At 39.8% G+C, this 20,023-nt stretch overlaps 1 protein-coding gene across 3 annotated transcripts in view; it reads right to left on the bottom strand.

Annotated features, from left to right (window-relative positions):
* Positions 1 to 1,270: 1,270 nt before the first annotated feature.
* Positions 1,271 to 20,023, bottom strand: part of micu1 (mitochondrial calcium uptake 1) — a 75,730-nt gene continuing 56,977 nt past the window's right edge. Inside the window, exons 3-8 of one of the 3 annotated variants that reach the window (XM_057848055.1) lie at positions 17,938 to 18,020; positions 17,436 to 17,636; positions 16,102 to 16,239; positions 12,723 to 12,831; positions 3,003 to 3,092; positions 1,271 to 2,930 (exon numbers count right to left, since the gene is read on the bottom strand). In XM_057848055.1, the coding sequence (XP_057704038.1) occupies positions 2,770 to 2,930; positions 3,003 to 3,092; positions 12,723 to 12,831; positions 16,102 to 16,239; positions 17,436 to 17,636; positions 17,938 to 18,020 (782 nt within the window). In that variant the 3' untranslated portion in view covers positions 1,271 to 2,769. The remainder of the gene's footprint in view (positions 2,931 to 3,002; positions 3,093 to 12,722; positions 12,832 to 16,101; positions 16,240 to 17,435; positions 17,637 to 17,937; positions 18,021 to 20,023) is intronic. The other 2 variants (XM_057848052.1, XM_057848054.1) reach the window with 2 other exon arrangements.

The following is a 20,023-nucleotide window of genomic DNA, read 5'->3' as shown; positions in this document are numbered from 1 at the left end:
TTCATATCTTTATGTTTGAAGGCTGAAATGTGGCGAAAGGTTGCAAGATTCAAGGGGGCCGAATACTTTTGCAAGGCACTGTATATATATATATATATACATATATATAGATATATATTAGGGCTGTCAAAATTATCGCGTTAACGAGCGGTAATTAATTTTTTAAATTAATCCCGTTAACATATTTGACGCAATTAACGCACAAATGCCCTGCTCAAACAATAAAATGACAGCAGAGTGAAAGGTGTACTTGTTGTGTTTTTCGGAGTTTTGCCGCCCTCTGCTGGCGCTTGGGTGCGACTAAATTTTATAGGCTTCAGCACCCATAAGCATTGTGTAAGTAAGTATTGACATCAACAATGGCGTGCTACTAGTTTATTTTTTGATTGAAAATTTTACAAATTTTATTAAAACGAAAACATGAAGAGGGGTTTTAACATATCTTTTAAGAACTACAAGTCTTTCTATCCATGGATAGCTTTAACAGAATGTTAAAAATGGTAATGCCATCTTGTTGATTTATTGTTATGATAAAGAAATACAGTACTTATGTAACGTATGTTGAATGTATATATCCATCTTGTGTCTTATCTTTTCATTCCAACAATAATTTACAGAAAAATATGGCATATTTTATAGAAGGTTTGAATTGCGATTAATTACGATTAATTGATTTTTAAGCTGTAATTAACTCGATTAAAATTTTTAATCGTTTGACACCCCTTATATACATATATATATATATATATATATATATATATATATACATTATAATTACATCAATTCGTTCCGCAGCCTGAAAACTTTTTGCTGTACCTGAACGCACAGCGGGGCGCAGGGCACGGGGCTGACTTGACAGAGTGAGAGAGGGATTTTTTACTTTCACTTCAGCTGCGGTGGACAGTAGGTGTGTTGTGTTGTACAAGTTGATGGAATAAATGATTAAAAACCTTACAAAGTTGGTGATTTTTTTGGCGATGTTACCACAATAATAATTGTCAACTCAACATAAAAAGACTGGCGAACGGAAGTCGGAGGAGGACCGTCGAGATCGTAGACATTCTACGGCCGTATTGTTGAGCCAGTTCACGAACGCGCACATCCCACTCATATTTTTCTATCATTTCCATCTTCATTTCAATGGTAAGCAGTGTCGTTTTCGTCAACGACGACTATAACGAAAGTATTTCATCAATGAACACTTTTTTCACGGCGATGATGAGACGATAACGAGCTAAAAACGAGTTTTGGGGGACTAAAACATATCAAGACGAGAACTAGAAGTGAAATAGTTTCCATCACATATTCACAATGTGTGACATTTTATGTGTGGTAAGCCTGCATCTAGCAGTGTCACTCATGTGATGTGCTGCGCCACCCCCCCTCAACTCACTCACTAGAGTCCTCTCCAGTTTCCCCATTGCTTGTTTAGAGACACACACGGTTAGATTTGTTACCTTGCCCAGAGAGAATATGCAATGTTGCTTTAGCCTTTAAAGGTCTGTGCTGAGTGATCATCACACACTAAATGTAACTCGTAGCGTTAGCATAGCATTCGTGTTATCGTAATGCAAATGGTGAGTGTCCTCTTAAACTCTCGGACAACTCAATTTACATACAGTTCATGGCGTCCAGGTCGATATAATTAAAAATAGTGTACCGTTTTCCCACTGAGCACTTATCATCACCAAGCTGGCGTGTCCTTGTCGACACTAAAATTTGTGCTCGTCTGTCAATGTTCATTCGAAATAATTGGAAACCTTTATTTATTTATTAATTTTTGGAGTAAAAATGTTTAATTTTACAGACAAAAACATTTAGAGTAAACGTCGAATAAAACCAGATGAAATTAGTCTTGGGTTTTTGTCAACAAAAACTAGATGAAGACAAAAACATTTTGTGATAACTATAATATGACTAAAACTAATGGGTGTTATCGTTCAAAAGACTAAGACAGGAAATTGAAAAGGGCTGCAAAAAGCAACGCTGATGGTAAGCCTCACTTTTTACTTTTTTCACCACCTACTCTAACATTCTTGGAACCCATGTTGATTCTCTCACAAGAAAATCCACCTTGCGTCTGTCTTGCGGGAAAACGAAACCGCGGCTCTGTCATTAATCGTCATATTTCCAGCATGTCGTCAGATGTAGAAACAAATGGTGACTCAAATTTTACGTCCGATGTCAAAAAGATCGTGTGTCGAAGCGATCTTATGTCAAGATACCGCTGGACTGCATTTTGCACTTAAAAAAAAAAAATGCAGTTGTGAAAGATTGCTCTAATTGAGTAGCAATAAGTCAATGAAAAAAGTAAATAGAATCTAATTTAACCAATACAAACCTTTTAATTAGCATAACAGTCATTTTATAAAGTGTTTCAGTAAGCATATGATTGGCATGATACACACATTAATTGATATATTTTAGTGACATCAATTATGAACCCTCCAAAAAACAAATGTTAAAAGTAGGTTGGGACGAGCTATACTCTTGATTAATAATTTTAAGGGCAACATTTTTCCAAAAAGTCAGAATTCAAGATTTTTAACAAAAAGTCACGCTCTCTAATGCGGCACTGAATATGACACTGATAAATAAATACAAATGTGTGTGCTGCATTCATGGCATCCCTGCCGGGCGCATGCTGCTTGCTTTATAACACCAGAATGGGCCATGAAGCCCCTTACGGCTGCAGTCCTTGGAAGTGTTGAACGAAAATGTCTTTTTAAAAGCGTTTGTTCCTCCCACTCGCGTCACCTTTGGTCTCCATTAAGTCTTTGGCATTGCAAAGTCCCAAGCGGTGTCCTGAGCACACTTCCACATGGCGCGCACCAAACGAGTGAAGCCCATGTCCTTGGGTTTTTCCAGCCCACGCATGAGCCGCTGCTTCATAATGGCGATGAACTCCTTATTACTGAGCTCGCCGTTCCCTGAAATGGCGAAGGAAAGAAAATAAGATTGCTTCTTTGAGACAACCGCGTTTTAGTGCCCGATTACCATACCGTCGCAATCAAACAGAGCGAAGACAACATCACACACGTGATCTGACAACTCCACCTTGGCAACGGTGCGGGCCACCTGTTTCATGGTAACTGGAAGTTGAACACAGACAAGGAAACTCGTTAGTGGAAAAGTATAATGATGCGTGACGGACACAATTGGCAAGACGCTGCGAGTTGTTGCCTGTGGATCGGAAGCTGCGGACTGCTTCTTGCAGTGATCACAATTCGATAGATATGGAAATGAGAATGCGTGAACAACTGAGAAGGACTCTGACTGAGAAGATGATGGAGGGATTTGAAGACAAAAAGTGAGGAAGCGAGAAGAAAAGCCCCAGGCATAGGAAAGAAATGAAATATAGAAAAACTATTTCATCTTATCCACTGTTATTGATGGGCACACCTAAAAAGGGCATAAAATGAAAGAGCTGGAAAGCTGGGGAGGAGTATGAAAAAGTCAGCATGGGAAGAAAACGATTGCCATAAAATTAATGAAAACGATTCTATTATTTGCCTTTCTGGTCTACCTCCAAAAGAGACAATGACTTACAGTGGTATGATAAAGTATCTGAACCTTTTGGAATTTCTTAAATTTCTGCATAAAATCACCATCAAATGTGATCTGATTTTTGTCAAAATCACACAGATGAAAAATCTGTCTGCTTTAACTAAAACCGCCCAAACATTTATAGTTTTTCATAGGTTAATGAGGATAGAATGCAAACAATGTCAGAAGGGGGAATAAGAAGGAAGTGAACCATCACATTTAATATTTGGTGGCCCTCCCTTTGGCAGAAATAACTTCAACCAGACGCTACCTGTAGCTGCAGATCAGTCTGGCACATCGATCAGGACTAAACTTGGCCCATTCTTCCCTACAAAACTGCTGAAGTTCAGTCAGATTCATGGGATATCTGGCATGAATCGCTGTCTTTAGGTCATGCCACAGCATCTCGATAGGGTTCAAGTCTGGACTTTGACTTGGCCACTTCAGAACGTGTATTATGTTCTTCTGGAACCCTTCTGAAGTTGATTTACTTCTGTGTAGCTTGAACTATCTGACAGACGGCCTCAGGTTTACCTGCAAAACATCTTGATAAACTTTTGAATTCATTCGTCCATTAATGACATCAAATTTTCCAGCCCCTGAGGCAGCAAAACAGCCTCAAATCATGATGCTCCCTCCACCATTCTTCACGGTGGGGATGAGGTGTTGATTTTGGTGAGCAGTTCCATTTATCCTCCACACATGACGTTGTGTGTTACTCCCAAACAATTCAACTTTGGTTTCATCAGTCCACAAAATATTTTGTCAAAACTTCTGTGGAGTGTTTAAGTGCCTTTTTGCGAAAATTAAAAGAGCAACGATGTTTTTTTTAAACAGCAGTTGCTTCCTCCGTGGAGTCCTCCCATGAACACCATTCTTGGCTTTTGTGCACAGATGTTAGACTGTGCCAGTGATTTCTGTAAGTCTTTAGCAGATACGCTATGGTTCTTTTTTTACCTCTCTGAGTATTCTGCGCAGAACTCTTGGCGTCATCTTTGGTGGACAGCAACTCCTGGGAGAGAAGCAACCATGCAAAACTCTCCATTTGTAGACAATTTCTCTGACTGTGGAATAATGAACATCCAGACTTTTAGTGATGGTTTTGTATCCTTTCCCGGCTTTATACATATAAACTATCCTTGATCGCAGGTCTTCAGGCAGGTGTTTTGACTGAGCCATGATGCACATCAGACAATGCTTGTCTTCAAGACATTTTTTACCAGGTGTGTGTTTTATAGTGGGCAGAGCAGCTTTAAACCAACCATCCGTGATTGGGCACACACCTGACTCAAAATGTTTGGTAAAAATTGGTTTCCATTGCTCTTTAAGTCTCCTTAGGCAGCGGGTTCACTTATTTTTCCTCCTTCTGTCATTGTTTGCATGCTATCCTCATTAAAAAAAAAGGTAGAGGTCTGAAATTTCAATCATAGATTCATTTCCACTCACAGAGACAATCTAAAAAAAAAATCCGGAATTCATATTGTATGATTTTCTAAAATAAATTATTTGTAATTTACTGGGGTTCATAAGTATTTGTACCCTTGAGAAAATCAGAGCTAATATTTAGTGCAGAAGCCTTTGTTTGCAATTACAGAGGTCAGACGCTTCCTGTATTTCTTCACCAGGTTTTCACAAATGAAACTGGGATTTTGGCCCATTCCTCCACACAAACCTTATCTAGATTTGTCAGGGTTCGGGGCTGTCGATGACAAACACGAAGTTTCAGCTCCATCCAAAGATTTTCTATTGAATTAAGGTCTGGAGAGTGGCTAGGCCCCTCCAGAACCATCATATGCATTTTATGCAGCCACTCCTTGGTCAGCTTGGCTGTGCTCTTCGGATCATTGTCATGCTGGAAGATCCAGCCACAACTCATCTTCAAGTCTCTGACTGAGGGAGGCATGTTGTGGCTCAAAATCTGACGATACATTTCACGATTTATCCCCTGCATTATACAGTACAGTTGTCCTATCCACTTTGCCAAAAGCATGAGGTTTCCACCCCCATACTTCACAGTGGGGATGGTGTTCTTGGGATTGTACTCATCCTTCTATTTCCTCCACACACAACGAGTAAAGTTTGCAACAAAAAGTCCTACTTTGGTCTAATCTGACCACATGACTTTCTCCCATGACCCCTCTGGATCATTAAACTGGTCCCTAGCAAACTTCAAACGGGCCTCCACATGTACTGGCTTTGAGTGTCATAATTATTGCTGATTCTCAGGGGTACAAATACTTATGAACCCCAGTAAATTACCAATAAATTATTGAAAAATCATACAATGTGAGTACCAGATTTTCTTTTATTATGTCTCTATGAGTGGAAATGCATCTATGATTGAATTTCAGACCTCTACCTGTTTTCTAAGTGGGTGAACAGGAAAAATCACAAAGGGTGCAAATACTTCTGCTCCTCACTGTATACGTGCGCACATACGCACTAACAAACCAACTGATATTAACATAATAGGTTTGCCTGGTGAGTTAAGTAAGATGCTCACAACATATAAATCTTGATGTGAAGAAATTAGAGAGACAAAATGATTGTCCTTTTGACAACAGACAACTTGGAGGACTAAAAGCTTCCCATAAACATGTAGAAAAGACAACATTTGATTTGAGGTGGGAATCATGGGGCACCTTGCGATTTGATTACGATTCAGAGGCTACGATTCGATTATAAATCAATTATTGATGCACAACCCCCCCCCCCCCCCCCGCCCCAGCTATTAGCTGCTTTCATGTTTCGTACATTAGTTACAAAAATCAGGCTTAAATAGACTACTATTTCAGTATCAAGTTAACAGTTCAAAACAGTAAATAAAATACTTAAATCCCCATTCTGTATCAGCAGCTTTACATTCAATTAATTTAATGTTGTGAATCAACCGTTAAAGTTGTTAAAATGGCTCCCGTTATTCCATAATTTCCCTTCAGTCTACTTTCGACATGTCAAAGTTTTAAAACTATTTCATCATTTAAAGATAGATTCGAGTCAAGATTTTGCTGATTTAGCAGTATTTTAGATAAAAAGTTAATTAGGTCCGCTTGGAAGGTTCGCTACAACAGAGCCTTCCTGAGAAGTCGACTGTTAAAATGGCGGCTGTTTACTAAAGCCGGCGAGTCTGTCATTTCGCATCTAGTTCTCCATACATGTGACATCTACCGTAGCATTATGTGGCCGAAGTTTGTTGCAACTGGGCGTTGTTTGTAGCGGCTGTCGGTGGTTTTTTATCTAGTGGCATGAGTTGTGGAATGTGGATGTTTACTCTCGGTCCGTTCCTCATTGCGTCCCGAAGACCGCGCAGACCGTGTTTTAGTTCAGCTTTACTTATCATATTTAAATAATCGGAATATGGATGTTTGTGAATCGTTCTCTAATCTTCAGTGGCTGAATCGCGAATAATCTAAGAATAGGAAATCTCACATACTTTTACACTTGACTGTTACAGTGCATTTATGGAACAAAAGCGCAGGTTAAAAACAAGCACCATAGCCTTGACTGTGGTCGATTCTGTTAGCAGCTCTTTCCACAGTGAATCACAGCCAATAAACGTGCAGACAGAACTAAAAAGCTGAATCATTGCTCTGAATGGGGGAACCGCTGACTCATTAGGAAGCTGATATAAAAGCGACATTTGTTTGCCTGTGCACTTTGACTTTGGAAGATGTAGATGTGAATAAAGTAACAGATCCATGACGGATGTGACAAACAACTGCGATGTGTTGATTGACCGTGACTCAGTGACGAAATGAGCCATAATCTGCAGCGGCACTAACAATGCTTTGGCTTTGCCAAGCACGGGGCGGAGTTGATTGGCTTTAAAGAGTGACAAATGTGCTGTTTCGGCAAAGATTCCTAATAAATAAAATAAAAAAACTATTACATGGGATATTTTTTAAATGGTTAATGGATAAAATTATCTTAGACATAATTGTTATTATTGAACTTGCATAAAAATTACAACAGAAACCACTGTAGTAACCCCAGATGGTCAAAAGTCGGCAAAGGGACATTGTAAAATTAAGATGCTGGTTCTCCTCACAAATGAATGACTTGAGTCATAGTCTTCCTGATAATTTTTGACAAGCGTTTAGTCTCAAAACCGGTCCTTAAGGGCCGCTGTGGATCCTGGTTTTCGTTCATACCGATCAAGCACAGAGAGTTTATTCATTAAAATAAATCCATTATTTTGCTTTTTTGGGCTTTATGCCGCATATATATATATACAGTGCCTTGCAAAAGTATTCGGCCCCCTTGAACCTTGCAACCTTTCGCCACATTTCAGGCTTCAAACATAAAGATATAAATTTTAATTTTTTGTCAAAAATCAACAACAAGTGGGACACAATCGTGAAGTGGAACAAAATTTATTGGATAATTTAAACTTTTTTAAAAAAAAAAACTGAAAAGTGGGGCGTGCAATATTATTCGGCCCCCTCGCGTTAATACTTTGTAGCGCCACCTTTTGCTCCAATTACAGCTGCAAGTCGCTTGGGGTATGTTTCTATCAGTTTTGCACATCGAGGGACTGACATTCTTGCCCATTCTTCATTGCAAAACAGCTCGAGCTCAATGAGGTTGGATGGAGAGTGTTTGTGAACAGCAGTCTTCAGCTCTTTCCACAGATTCTCGATTGGATTCAGGTCTGGACTTTGACTTGGCCATTCTAACACCTGGATACATTTATTTTTGAACCATTCCATTGTAGATTTGGCTTTATGTTTTGGATCATTGTCCTGTTGGAAGATAAATCTCTGTCCCAGTCTCAGGTCTTGTGCAGATACCAACAGGTTTTCTTCCAGAATGTTCCTGTATTTGGCTGCATCCATCTTCCCGTCAATTTTAACCATCTTCCCTGTCCCTGCTGAAGAAAAGCAGGCCCAAACCATGATGCTGCCACCACCATGTTTGACAGTGGGGATGGTGTGTTCAGGGTGATAAGCTGTGTTGCTTTTACGCCAAACATATCGTTTTGCATTGTGGCCAAAAAGTTCAATTTTGGTTTCATCTGACCAGAGCACCTTCTTCCACGTTTGGTGTGTCTCCCAGGTGGCTTGTGGCAAACTTTAAACGAGACTTTTTATGGATATCTTTGAGAAATGGCTTTCTTCTTGCCACTCTTCCATAAAGGCCAGATTTGTGCAGTGTACGACTGATTGTTGTCCTATGGACAGACTCTCTCACCTCAGCTGTAGATCTCCTCAGTTCATCCAGAGTGATCATGGGCCTCTTGGCTGCATCTCTGATCAGTTTTCTCCTTGTTTGAGAAGAAAGTTTGGAAGGACGGCCGAGTCTTGGTAGATTTGCAGTGGTCTGATGGTCCATCCATTTCAATATGATGGCTTGCACAGTGCTCCTTGAGATGTTTAAAGCTTGGGAAATCTTTTAGTATCAAAATCCGGCTTTAAACTTCTCCACAACAGTATCTCGGACCTGCCTGGTGTGTTCCTTGGTTTTCATAATGCTCTCTGCACTTTAAACAGAACCCTGAGACTATCACAGAGCAGGTGCATTTATACGGAGACTTGATTACATATAGGTGGATTCTATTTATCATCATCGGTCATTTAGGACAACATTGGATCATTCAGAGATCCTCACTGAACTTCTGGAGTGAGTTTGCTGCACTGAAAGTAAAGGGGCCGAATAATATTGCACGCCCCACTTTTCAGTTTTTTATTTGTTAAAAAAGTTTAAATTATCCAATAAATGTTGTTCCACTTCACGATTGTGTCCCATTTGTTGTTGATTCTTGACAAAAAAATTAAATTTCATATCTTTATGTTTGAAGGGGGCCAAATACTTTTGCAAGGCACTGTATATATGTATACACATATATGTACACACTGGGAGCAAGCAGCATAAAGCCCAAAAAAGCAGACCAGAACGGCCAAAGCATGGATTTATTTATTTATTTTAATGAAACAAAGGAGGGTGTCAACTGTCGTGTGTCGTCTCTGCAAAGCAGAGTTTGCATACCACGGCAGCACGTCTGCCATGAATGAACCCCTGAAGCGCCGTCACCCAGGTTGAATTTTGGAAGACAACAGAAGACAACAAGCTGGCGGATCGGAAGTCCATACAACAACATTTTGCGTCGTACAACGGAGTATTAGGGGCTAATGTCAGGCTAATGTGACTGAATAAGCAGCTACGTATTTTACGTAGTGCGTTGCCGCCTTCGTTAAAATCAACAACATTGAAAGCATCTTTAGAATAGGTTTTATAAATAAGGAAATGCTTATTATTTTGCTTCATCTACATCAAATTATAATCAATAGAAGAATTTATACTCATGCTCCGTCGTAGCTCCCAGTTAAGGTACATGATTGCAACTTTTTTTTCCTCGTAGCAATAGTACGACTTTAATCTCGCCCCCCCCCCCCCCCTTTTTTTTCCCAAAAATTTATTTTTATGGCCCTAATACTCCATCGTAGCGTCGAAACAACATGCAGTATTAATTTTTTTTCATGTACTTCACTCCAGAGATACGTGACATTTATTTATCTACTCTGCTGGTGCTCACTCTAATGCTGAGAACAATATAGACATTTCGTTTTACATGAGTGTATTAACTTTTATTCTTGGTTTTTTACATCATGTACAACTCTGATTTTATGTTTATTGTGCAATAATTTAATTGTAACATGTAGAGTGGGGAGAACAACTATTTGATACACTGCCGATTTTGCTGGTTTTCCCACTAGCAAAGCATGTAGAAGCCTGTAATTTGTATCATAAGTTCTCTTCAACTGTGAGGGACGGAATCTAATACAAAAAAACTGAAAATCACGTCATTTTTAAGTAATAAATTTGCATTTAATTGCATGATATAAGTATTTGATACATCACAAAAATCTAACTTAATATTTGGTACAGAAACCTTTGTTTGCTATTACAGATACCAAATGTTTCCTGTAGTCCTTGACAAGGTTTGCACACACTGCAGCAGGGATTTTGGCCCACTCCTCCATGCAGATCTTCTCCAGAGCCTTCAGGTTTCGGGCTGCTACCGGGCAACACGGACTTTCAGCTCCCTCGATAGATTTACTATTGGGTTCAGATCTGGTGACTGGCTAGGCCACTCCAGGACCTTAAGATGCTTCTTACGGAGCCACTTTTTAGTTGCCTTGGCTGTGTGCTTTGGGTCATTGTCATGCTGGAAGACCCAGCCACGACCCATCTTCAGGGCTCTCACTGAAGGAAGGAGGTTGTAAGCCAAGATCTGGCGATACATAGCCCCATCCATCCTCCCCTCAATACGGTGCAGTCGTCCTGTAGCCTTGGCAGAGAAGCAGGCCCAAAAAATTATGTTTCCTCCTCCATGTTTCACGGTTGGGATGGTGTTCTTGGGGTTGTACTCATCCTTCTTTTTCCTCCAAACACGACGAGCCGAGTTTAGACCAAAAAGTTCAATTTTGGTCTCATCCGACCACATTACCTTCTCCCATTGCTCCTCTGGATCATCCAGATGGTCAGTGGCAAACTTCAGACGTGTCTGGACATGCACTGGCTTCAGCAGTGGGACCTTGCGTGCGCTGTAGGATTTTAATCCATGACGGCGTCATGTGTTTCCGAAGGTTTTCTTCGAGACTGTGGTTCCAGCTCTCTTTAGGTCATTGACCAGGTCCTGCCGTGTAGTTCTGGGCTGATCCCTCACCCTCCTCATGATCAGTGATTAGGGCATTTACATGGAAAACGGGTCACTACTTACAGAATTTTCAAGTTCCGAAACTACTTCCAGAACCAATTAATTCCCTAAGTACAGGTACCATTGTATGTTTATTACAGTGCTGAACTGTGTCCAATATTCCAACCCTTGCGTGTAGCCAGGTAATCCTCGCAGTCGGACATCCGGGCATTAACGACGTCACCTGCCACAACAAAGCATCGCCATATTGAAAAGGGGGCAAAACACGAGTCACAAGCAGTTGCTCTGTCGTGCATTGTAGTATAAACGTGTTGTGCTTTTGTCCTATTTGTGGTCTTTTTTTCCGTCAAAATGACTAAAAATTGCTGTGTTGCAGGTTGTAACACAAGGAACAGTTCGGAGCTGCATTTGAAGTTCTTCATTCTTCCTCATGAGAAGAAAAGAAGCAAATGGCTGAAAGCACTCAATCGAGGAACAGTAAAAGAAGACGGTTCTGTGGACCATTCTCGCCTGTGGGAACCTAAATCCAGGCACATTTACGTTTGCAGCTGACATTTTATTCCTGGTGAGAAAACTTTAATCGATTTTGTTGCCCCAATTAGCTGATAGGATTCAATAGACTAGGCAGTGGTTATTATTACTGTAACCGACAACTCGCAAAGCATTATTTTTCTTTTGCCATGAACTGCTCTGATTGGTCAACCGGTATATTATTGGCCTGGTGGGAATTGGTTATTTTAACGTGACGTGACTCATGCACTGCGTTCTTGCCTGGTGACACTCCATTTAGGGGTACTACCACGGTTCATGGCTAAATAACGCCTGGAGGCGAATTACCGGTTACGGCAGAAATAATCACTTCGTAAATACTACCATTCCACACAGTACATATTCCAGTTACTATTGCAAGTCATTGTTGTGGTCCCCAATTAAAAATAGTCACTTTTTTTTTTCTAGGTGCTAAGGACAACATGGAGAACCACCCAGATTGCATCCATTAATTGAAATGCCTTCCCATTTATTTTCATTTATTTAAAAACAAAAAAATGCCTAGAATTGATTAAGGTCAACTTACTGGGTGACTTTATGAGGTAGTTGTAGATGTTTCCGAACTCCACTGCCGGCCATTCCTTTGGATTGTTTATCCAGCTATCAGCTGTGACTTTGTATGGGCAAATTTGCAAGCCAATAAATGCTCATTTTAAGTTGGATCGCCGCCTCGGGTCTGTCGGCAGTGACTCGTGATAATAAAAGGTCATGTTTGAGACGTTTTTATGAAAAAAAGACACAAAACACAGCTGAAATATATGAATTTCAGACAACGTTTGTCTACGGATGTTTACCTGTGCGTTCCCCCATCTCAAAATGGCGACACATTGCTATGCTAGACGAGATACGTTTGCGACAGTGTCAATCAAAATAAGCCTTGCTGCTTTTTCTAATTTAAAGGGAGACTTTGTAAGTACTTATAAGTACTTCAAGTTATTATGAGAGAAGGTCAGCGTGAAAGTGAATTCACCTTTATCTATGGACGCTCCCGCCATGTGGTAGAAACTCAGTGCCGTGTCCACATCATTGACATTCTTCAGGAAGGTAAAGAAATTCTCCACTTCTTCAAATGTGATGCCCTGCACCAATGGAGAGAACATGGATGGGAAAAAAAAGTGAAATAATTGAAAACCGATACAACATGTAACCAGTCATGACCGGGTCACGGCAAAATAAAGAAAAGGTCGAACAAATATTGCTGAGAGCTGCGAGCATGATGAAGCTCAGCAGTGTGACACAAATGGGCAGAGGCATTGGGCATGCATGGATGAACAGTGTGCCATGGAGTGTCAGCAGAACAGGCCCACATGCATAATACAACATGACCGCCATAGTGCTGAACTGCTCATTTGCACAGAAAAATAAACCTTTTTTAAACACACTTTTTATAGATGCAAGTAAGGTCAAGCTCGACAGTGCATTTTACTCATCATACTAGCACTATCCAGCTCAGGTGATTGGCCAGGTCGTCAAGAATACCGCAGAAACCTGGAACGCTATCCATGACACGCATGCTATCTTTAAAAATGAGGTGATGGGACATATATAATCCTTAAGCCTAGAGCTCAGTACCCTGAGTGACAGGGCTCATTACAGATACATGCAACCAGCATGAAACCATGGTCAATTGAACATAGTGGTTACGAGGTGTCAAAGTGCAAAATTCTGAATTTTCTTCTAACTTCATCAGTTACAATAATTTTAAATCGTCTCAGTGTTGATGTCACTAAAGTCAATGCTGCATATTAAGCCTTTCACGGCCAGCTATTAGTAAAAAAAGAATTACATGTATATTAATTTTGTCTATGTAATATTAGACATGTGCAGCTGCTAGGCTCAACACTCCCCCACCAGTTGTTGCTCAGTGACAGTGAGTCAGCTGGGCTACACGATGGCTGGAGGAGGTGAAACCCCCCCAATCGAAGAAAACAAAATCGCTGGTATGGGAATATTTCGTCTACAAAAAAGTTACAGATGGCCGCAGCTAAGAGGAGGTGGGCCAACTGACATGTAAACAGGGTCCCCCCAGGATCGATAAATCTAAATTCAAGACTTTTAAGACCTTTTTTAATGCCATTTCAACTGAAAATTAATACTTTTCTCGCACCCATTATTTAGATAATAATGAATCATATTAAAAAAAAATAAAGCACTGAACATCAAATTTAACCTCAATTACTAAGTGTGTTTGACAAAAGAATGCACATTTATTGAAGATACAATTAAAACACATTTGAATATAAGGTCTTTCAGAATTTTTTTTCCAGGATAAAATGGATTTTACACTATTATTGTAAAGCAACTTCATAAATTACATTTGCAATACAACAGGTTTCCCTTTTAAGAGGACCTAGTCAAAGTGGTAGGTAGGTGATTGTCGAGTTGGCCTCCTTAACTGTAAAGTACTTACAATTGGCAGTGAAAGTTTAAAAAACAGCCACTAAATGGCAGTAGTTTACCATTAATTACCACAAAATAAAAAAGCTACACATGACCATTTCCCTTGGTAATTGTTTTTTTCTAATCACATTACAAGAGGTATAAAAAAATACACATGTTAATCCTTTGTTAGCTATTGAAGACATTTCTTTTAATCAGATAGAGAAAATTCGTACTCTTATTTAATCAAGAAAAACATTTAAATATACCAGGAGGTGTTTTACTATCACCTACATTATAATTTGCCTATCGCCATGCCATGTTATTCAGATCAACGTTAGTATGTTACCTCACACTCGTTCCAATAATAGACAGTGTCAACCGAGTTGTGTATCTGAGAGTGATGGTGAATCTACGACTCCGGTTTATCCATGCTAAGGCTAGCGCACCTGCCAATACCCCATTGAACATGGCTAACTCTTGAGTTTAACTGCGAAATTCACATCCATTCGAAAGGCAAACCGTGCAGAAATACATTATTGCATGATTTGTATCTAACACATTTTAATTGGAGAAATTGGCAACTTACTTTGAAATATTAAGCAGGTCCACAGCCTTCGCATGACCCATAAACTGCGACCCAAAGTATCTGGATGTGACTTGGTCGCCGATCCAATACCTCACATGCTGGTCCAACTGTTTTGACTTGGTTTTCTTGTTGAGACTTTCGTCAAACATAACAACTAAGGCATCTGAACAGTTCCTTGCGTTAGCACACAGTACTGTGCGACTGCCTGCTGTTGTGATGTTAATGCTAATGATGCTAAAGGCGCGCACGCACGAGGTGCAGCGCATCGTAAAAATTCTACGCGTCATCTTCGTTATGGATTAAAAAAAAAAAAAAAAACTCACGGATATCATTTAGGTTGCACTGAGATGTTCTTGAAAATTAAAACCATGGTGAAAAAATTCTAGACTTACGACAGCTAATTTAATGCTATTAATACCTTTAATAATTGAAAACTAAATTCAATGCTTTTTTAATACTTTTAATAACCTGCGGGTACCCTGTGTAAAACATGTTTGCTGAGGGTGGCTGCCGAGGAGGCAATATCTCCAATGTGATTTTGCATTTATACAAAATTAAAGGTTAGTAAACACTGTCATGAACGTTTCCCACCAGCTACGAGAGTTGACTCCAGCGTGTTTAGTGTGTCTAACAGTGGTAAAACGTGTGTTTTTTATCTTTCTGGCAACTGTCCATGTTGAGAAAGAGCGTGTGTGTATGATGTAAACATGATTCGGGTCATACACACATGCTTTTTAAGGGAAATAATTCTTGTTCTGATGGTAATAAAGTTGAGCTGTGGCTGTGGGTTTAGGCTCACCTAAAGGACTGAATTAATTTTATTTAGAATATTTACTTATTTTTTTTTAAACTCAACATTATACTTATGTTCCAATTTGCTAATATGTTTTGAAAAATAAAAATCCTGTTCAATGCATTTTTTTTTTTTTCTAAACCCACATATCTCACACATTTTTGCAATACCGTGATATTTTGTCTAGGTTATCATACCGTCAGAATCTCATAGTAAGTATATGAACATTTGTTCATTCGCCCATCCCAGTCAAAATGGATTAGACATCAAGCACCATCAATGGCAGCCAGTGTGTTAAACTTCAAGATCCTTGTCCATGGCAGCTAATGAGTTAAACGTCAAGGTCCTAGTCCACGTAAAAATGGCTCATAGCCAATGACAAAAATGAAGAAAAGGGGAAAAACTGGCCAGGTGGACAACCTTGATGAATATTAGCTCTCGCTGTGATCTCAAACCCCCACCAGGCCCACAGGCTGTCACACATTCTTACAAGGAAGGCAATTAGTGGAAACACCAGCAAAGGCCAAGATTTTAAGAGTTCATGTACACATGAATTAAATACACTCACACACGCACGCACAGCTCTACCTGTGCATCCTTAAACATCTTCTTCAATCCCTTTTGCATCTGCTTCAGTTTACGTGACTGAACACCGCTGTACGCCAGCAGCATACCGCCAAACTGTCTTTCTGAGATACGTCCATCCACCGGATCATTCCGCTCGAACTGTAAGTGGGGGTGGGGGGGGGGGCACAAGAGAGAGACTAATGAGAACTGAGTGCGGCGCACAAGAACAAACAAATGAATAGGCGATCGCGGGATGATGGGAAACGGTAAATTCTGGTGTCAGGCGGTAAGTTGAATCAGGAACAGGAATGGAACGGTAGCATTAAATCTTGCCGTGCATTTTTCACATGTTCCAGCCGAGCGTGTCTTAGTGTAGTGGACCTTGGTTCTGTCAGGCCAATCCTGGCGATTTATATCTGCGGCAGCATTGACAGCCGCACGGCAGCCTTCTTTCTTTTGCCTCAGAATGTGCCGAGCTCTCAAAATGCTAATTCGTAACATAAGAGGAAGCTTGTTACGAAGCAAAAGATGAGCCAGCAAGAACTACTAGATGGGCTGACCAATCATAAACCAAGGAAGCATTCAGCTTTAGTGATGCTAAGGTTTAAAAGTAGGTTCTCTGACAGCAAAAATTAAAGAGAATGTTTTCTGCTGCATGACTCGCAAACATTTTACAGTCTTAGCGTTTTTACTAGGGCTATCAAAATTATAGCGTTAACGGGCTGTAATTAATTTTTAAAATTAAACACGTTAAAATATTTGACGCATTTAACGCACATGCCCCGCTCAAACAGATTAAGATGACAGCACAGTGTCATGTGCACTTGTAACTTGTGTTTTTTGGTGTTTTGTTGCCCTCTGCTGGCGCTTAGGTGCGACTGATTTGATGGGTTTCAGCACCATGAGCATTGAGTAATTAATGACATCAACAATGGGGAGCAACTAGTTTATTTTCTGATTGAAAATTTTACAAATTTTATTAAAACGAAGACATTAAGAGGGGTTTAATATAAAATTTTTATAACTTGTACTAACATTTATCTTTTAAAAACTACAAGTCTTTCTATCCATGGATCGCTTTAACAGAATGTTAATAATGTTAATGCCATCTTGTTGATTTATTGTTATAATAAACAAATACAGTACTTATGTACAGCAGGTTGAATGTATATATCCGTCTTGTGTCTTATCTTTCCATTCCAACAATAATTTACAGAAAAATATGGCATATTTTATAGATGGTTTGAATTGCGATTAATTACGATTAATTTTTAAGCTGTGATTAACTCGATTAAAAATTTTAATCGTTTGACAGCCCTTGTTTTTACCTACTAAAACAGAGGAATAATGGCTACCTCTAGCTTGAGCACATCATGCTGCAGCTTCCGCTGAAACTCAAGGAAGCTGCCGATGGTCAGTTTTCCCTTTAGGTCTTGACCAAAGAAGTAGGTGGTGAGTGCCGAGCTGCAGCCGGCTGTCTTTAGAGTGTTTCCTGTAGTGGAGCGGTCTCGGTGTCGCATGCCCATGCTTGTTTGAGAGCGAATAATGCTCTGGACCTAGATGGACATAGAATAGATCATTGTCAAGTAAAACAATGTTGAGTGTTGTTTCTGTCAGGACAGTGCCAGAGTGCCTTCCTTTACGACGGTGGAAAAAAAACATCACACATCAGAGCCCCCTCCAAAAAAATAAAATTCAGGATAAATCTTTACTTCCTTCTAGCTATTGAGATTTAAAATTGCCTCATTACTTTTGCCGGAGACAAATTTCTTCCGTCTGAGAGGAGTGCTGTGCTCTTGTTTTTTGTGTTAATGTGTGACAAGCTTTTACAATTAATGTTGCTGATTTCAAACGAACCTGTTCAAACTCCTCCAGGTCTACCTCTCCGTCACCGTTGAGATCAAACATCTTGAAAGCGATCTCAAAGTTTCTCTGGGGAGCTGGAGACCACAACAAACACACACAAAAGGAAATTCATTCTAAAATCGATAAAGCAATATGGAAATGACACATCACACTTGAGCGACCATGAAGATGGCTAGAAACAATTCAGTGCTGACCAACATCTCATTAAACATCAACTGCTCTATCTTAAAATAATCTCAGATGGTCTTCGTCTCTTTGACCAACTGCAGGTAATCCCTGAGTTACGACGGACCCGATTTATGTGATTTCGACTTTGCGACGCCTGCGTCTAGCCATTTTTTTGTTTTTTAATGTTGACTTTTGTTTCGTGATGCATGCTTTTATTTCGGCGCAAGAAGTGTAGAACAGGAAGCGAACGCATGTACAAACGCACCCACAGAGCAGCCGAGTGGCAGAGGTGACAGTCTGCGCATACATTTGTTGCTTGTGAAGCATCCAGAGGCGACAGCTGTATATAACCCCATTTGTACTGTTTATGGTGCGTTTACAATTGTGATCGAATACTTGGGGCGAGTTTATGTGATTGTTTTTGATGATGTGTGGACGCTAATGGACACGTGCTAATCGTTTGTTATTGCTGTATCAGCAGCTACTTGGAAACGCAAATTTGAAATACTGTTATTGAAGATGAGACTGATTTAATTTATTATTATTTATCATATTATTATTATTTATTATTTTAGTTCCATTTTGCAAGTGTTGATGTCATGAGCAGCGGAATACAGTAAGCAAACCGCATGGACGTCTTACATCGTCATTTTGAAGTTTAGCTCACTGTCTAACTCGGACTTAGCTAGGAGGTGAGGACAGTACAATGACGTATAATGCATGTTTTGGGGTTTTTATTTTTTAGAGGGTGTTTTGAGGTATTTAAAGGGTTAATTCAGACTTATGAGGAAATCCGGGTAACATCACCAGCGCAGGAACGGAACTCGTTCATAAACCGGAGACTACCTGTATTATTCATGAGCAGGGATGTAAAAATGAACTCTTTCACTGTCATTGATGATGATAGACGTCCAATCATGCGGCTCTTTTCTTCCTTCTGCAGTGCATTTAAATGTGTTTACCACTAGTAAACGTCCAATCCATTTGAAATGGGAGGGTGGCATTGAATGAACAGCCGTTCATTTGCTGCCAGCCCTCCCACCCATTACTGTCAACGGCAGTCTTGGAACTCGGTTCCATTATATTTCAATAACAAATCAAATAAGCTTAACACTAATATCTTGAAAGGAATGAAATGAAATAAATGTTGCTAGGATGTGTTTAAGTTATCTATAATAGAACATAGAGTCATAGACAAAATTATTTGCACCCCTGGAATTTTTCCAGAAAATACAGCAATTCTCAAAGAAATTAATGAAATTTCAAATGTTGTCAGTGTGAATGTGTTCATTTCTTGGATGTGCATTAGAAAAACACCAAAAAGATGAAGAGAAAAGCCAAAATGTACACAATTTTACACAGAATGCGAAAAATGGGCTGGACAAAAACCAAAATTTTTGGCACCCTCAACTCAATATTTGGTTGCGCAACCTTTAGAAGAAATAAGAGAAAGCAATCGCTTCCTATAACCACCATGAAGTCTCGTCACTGGGTGCCTTGACATTGTGCAAGGAGTCATGAATAATGGAGACTATCAAAATGTTTTTTCGGCTTGTCATGGGTGTTCCAACAGGACATTGACCTAAAACTCAAATAGCACCAAAAAAATGGTTAGAGACCAGTGCCCGGTATCATAAAAAAGAATGAGACCAACAAAGAAAAGAACACAATGCCTATAGTGAAACATGGTGGAGGTCCAATAATGTTTTGGGGTGGTTTTGCTTCCTCTGACACTGGGTGCCTTGACAGTGTGAAAGGAATCATGAAATATGGAGACTATCAAAATGTTTTGGGCCGGAATGTAGGGTGTAGTGTCAGACAACTGGATCTGCCTCAGAGGTCATGGGTGTTCCAACAGAACAATGACCCAAAACATACCTCAAATAGCAACAAGAAAGGGTTGAGACAA

The sequence above is a fragment of the Corythoichthys intestinalis genome, chromosome 10, assembly GCF_030265065.1.
Source record: "Corythoichthys intestinalis isolate RoL2023-P3 chromosome 10, ASM3026506v1, whole genome shotgun sequence".
NCBI classification, from domain to species: Eukaryota; Metazoa; Chordata; class Actinopteri; order Syngnathiformes; family Syngnathidae; genus Corythoichthys; species Corythoichthys intestinalis.
The sequence above is the reverse complement of the archived record's forward strand: the minus strand, read 5'-3'. Positions and strand labels throughout refer to the sequence as shown.